Source organism: Chionomys nivalis, chromosome 1, assembly GCF_950005125.1.
Source record: "Chionomys nivalis chromosome 1, mChiNiv1.1, whole genome shotgun sequence".
Classification (NCBI taxonomy): Eukaryota; Metazoa; Chordata; class Mammalia; order Rodentia; family Cricetidae; genus Chionomys; species Chionomys nivalis.
In genome coordinates, this window is record NC_080086.1 from 80,740,649 (window position 1) to 80,743,228 (window position 2,580).

General features: G+C 36.7%; 1 gene segment (V, D, J or C); it reads left to right on the top strand.

Moving 5' to 3' along the window:
* Positions 1-1,131: 1,131 nt before the first annotated feature.
* On the top strand, positions 1,132-1,723 carry LOC130875338 (immunoglobulin kappa variable 4-1-like). The segment is given in 2 exon segments: positions 1,132-1,197; positions 1,395-1,723. Coding segments are annotated over 2 exon segments (378 nt in total).
* Positions 1,724-2,580: the final 857 nt, after the last annotated feature.

Here is a 2,580-nt window from a genome sequence, read left to right on the forward strand (position 1 = left end):
CCCCAATGAACTAACTGGGGACATTGCCCTGGGCATCTGGTAGCCATTCCAAGTTCAAGTCTCTTGCCACCCCTTAGGTGGCTCCCTTACCTAAGGTATGAGTTTCCCTGCTCCCCTATCCAACCTTCCTTTTTCTTATATGTTACTTCAGAGTTCACCAACCAGAAGTCCAAGTATGTTCTGTGATTTCTGTTATTGCTTCTGATTTTCATCCATACTCAAACATCTTTTCTTCATATAGCATCAGCTCTGGTGCTGTGGTCTATTAATCTCTATAAAATTATTGCTTGATTTAGGATGATTGTGTTCCCTTCTCGAGAGGTATTTATAGTTTTCATTATGTCAGCAAGACCATTTTCATCTACTTTCAATACTGCTAATTTGTAAATTATCTTAGAATCTGCATTATGAAATAAACAGTCTTGGTAAGTATTGGTCTACAGCAGTGACTATTTGAAAATAAATCAAGTTTGTTTTCTTCCTCTTCTATTTTCCAAAACTTATCATCTTGTTTCAGTTCCCTTATCATTGTGCAGATGATACTTGTTTGTTTCTTCAGAGTTACCATTTCTTGATATTTAAGATTCTTTTATCTCAATCTTAATGTTATCTAAGATTTACAAGAGTGAATTCTGGGATGTTCTTTGTTTAGTCTGGAAACTGGAGTACAATATCAGTGGGACTGTTCATTGTCCTCTCTATATATCTGGTTTTAAAGGTAGGAGAAAATGAACAAATTATCTCTCTCTCTCTTTCTCTTTCTGCCTTTCTTCATTTACTTCTTCCACCATATATTTCTTTTATTGAATTTTTTCTTACTCTAAGTTTCTTTTGTTGTTATTTTGAACATTTTTTTATCATTTCCATAGTATTGTTAATTTTAGATAGCTTTTCTAACATTTTTACAAAACAAACTGATTTAAAAATGTTGTGGACTTTAAACCAAAGTAGTTATTAGAGTCTCTAATAGATTTCTGTTTGAGTGATGTTGATTAACACCAGCCACTCATATACACGCCCACACATTTCCTTATGTATTTGCTAACTGCTTTGCATGGACCACACAAGCACAGGCCAACGATCTAGAATTTATAATCCAAGTCTTTTCAGTAAGAACTGAGCTACATCAGACAGGCAGGGGGAGCAACATGATGTCAGAAACCCAGGTTCTCATATCTCTGCTGTTCTTGGTGTCTGGTGAGAAATTCTAAAGTATTATAATCTTTTTGTAGTCAATTCTTTGTATACAAGAAATTTACAATGTGTACTCTGAGAGATTATGTCTTACACAATAATACTCTGACAATATTATATTACACAAATCTTAAATAACAAATTTTAACTGTTACTATATTTTTAATATTATGCATCATCATTTCTATTGCTGATTGCAGGTGCCTGTGCAGATATTGTGATGACTCAGTCTCCATCCTCCCTGGCTGTGTCAGTAGGGGAGAAGGTCACCATCAGCTGCAAGTCCAGTCAGAGTCTTTTAGCTGGTAGCTACAACTACTTGGCTTGGTACCAGCAGAAACCAGGGCAGTCTCCTAAACTACTGATCTACTTTGCATCCACTCGGGAAACTGGGGTTCCTGATCGCTTCACAGGCAGTGGATCTGGGACAGATTTCACTCTCACCATCAGCAGTGTCCAGGCTGATGACCTGGCAGATTACTACTGTGTGCAGCATCTCAGCACTCCTCCCACAGTGCTTCAACCTTGAACAAAAACCTGTCTGAGATTCTCACCAGCTGCCTGCCCCACACAGCCCTGGACCTGGACCTACACACTTCCTGTTGCTGCCTGAGACTGTTGTGTTCAAACAGTGGTAAAAAAAAAATTGACAAGCCCAGGAAAAATAATGGGCTCAATGTCTCTTATGTCTTTAGGTATGAAAAAAATCTTTAAATGAAAATGTAAAAATAATTTAGTATTATCTTTCTATTCCTTCTGTAACACATTAACACAAGCTCTGCTGCTTGAATATGAGGGATTTATTTTTATAGTTCTGTACCTACAGTATCAAATATAAGACTCTATGGGGATAAGTAATGATAAATGTAAAAGTTTTGGAAGCTCTAGGAAAAATGTTTTCTGCTCTTTTACTGAATTATGTGGTGTTTTCTTATTTCCTTACCGGGGTTCATTTCTTCTGTTTTTTTTCTTTCCCTTTCCATAAATTCTTTTACTTCTTATTACATTTTAGTTAGTTGAGTAGTTTTTTCTGTGTCCATGTGAGTGTACATTTGTTTGTCTGTGTGGGCATGTTTCTCGGTACATATTTGGCATTGCAACGTTGTGGACATCAGAAAACACTTGCACACCATAGTTTTTGTGTTATTTGGGTCTGGGGATCAAAGTCAAGTATGACATCATGCTTGGTTGCAAGTGTCTTTACCATCTGATACATTATTCTGTCCCTTAAAATCTTTAATTGAAACAAATTTTTATTTATCTTTTTGAAATGATCTTTTCTCATTTTTCATACTTATCCCACTTCTCACTCTCTCCCTCCTCCTGCTCCCCCACAATCCCACCACCTACCCCCATCTACTCTTCAGAGAAGGTAAGACTTCCCAT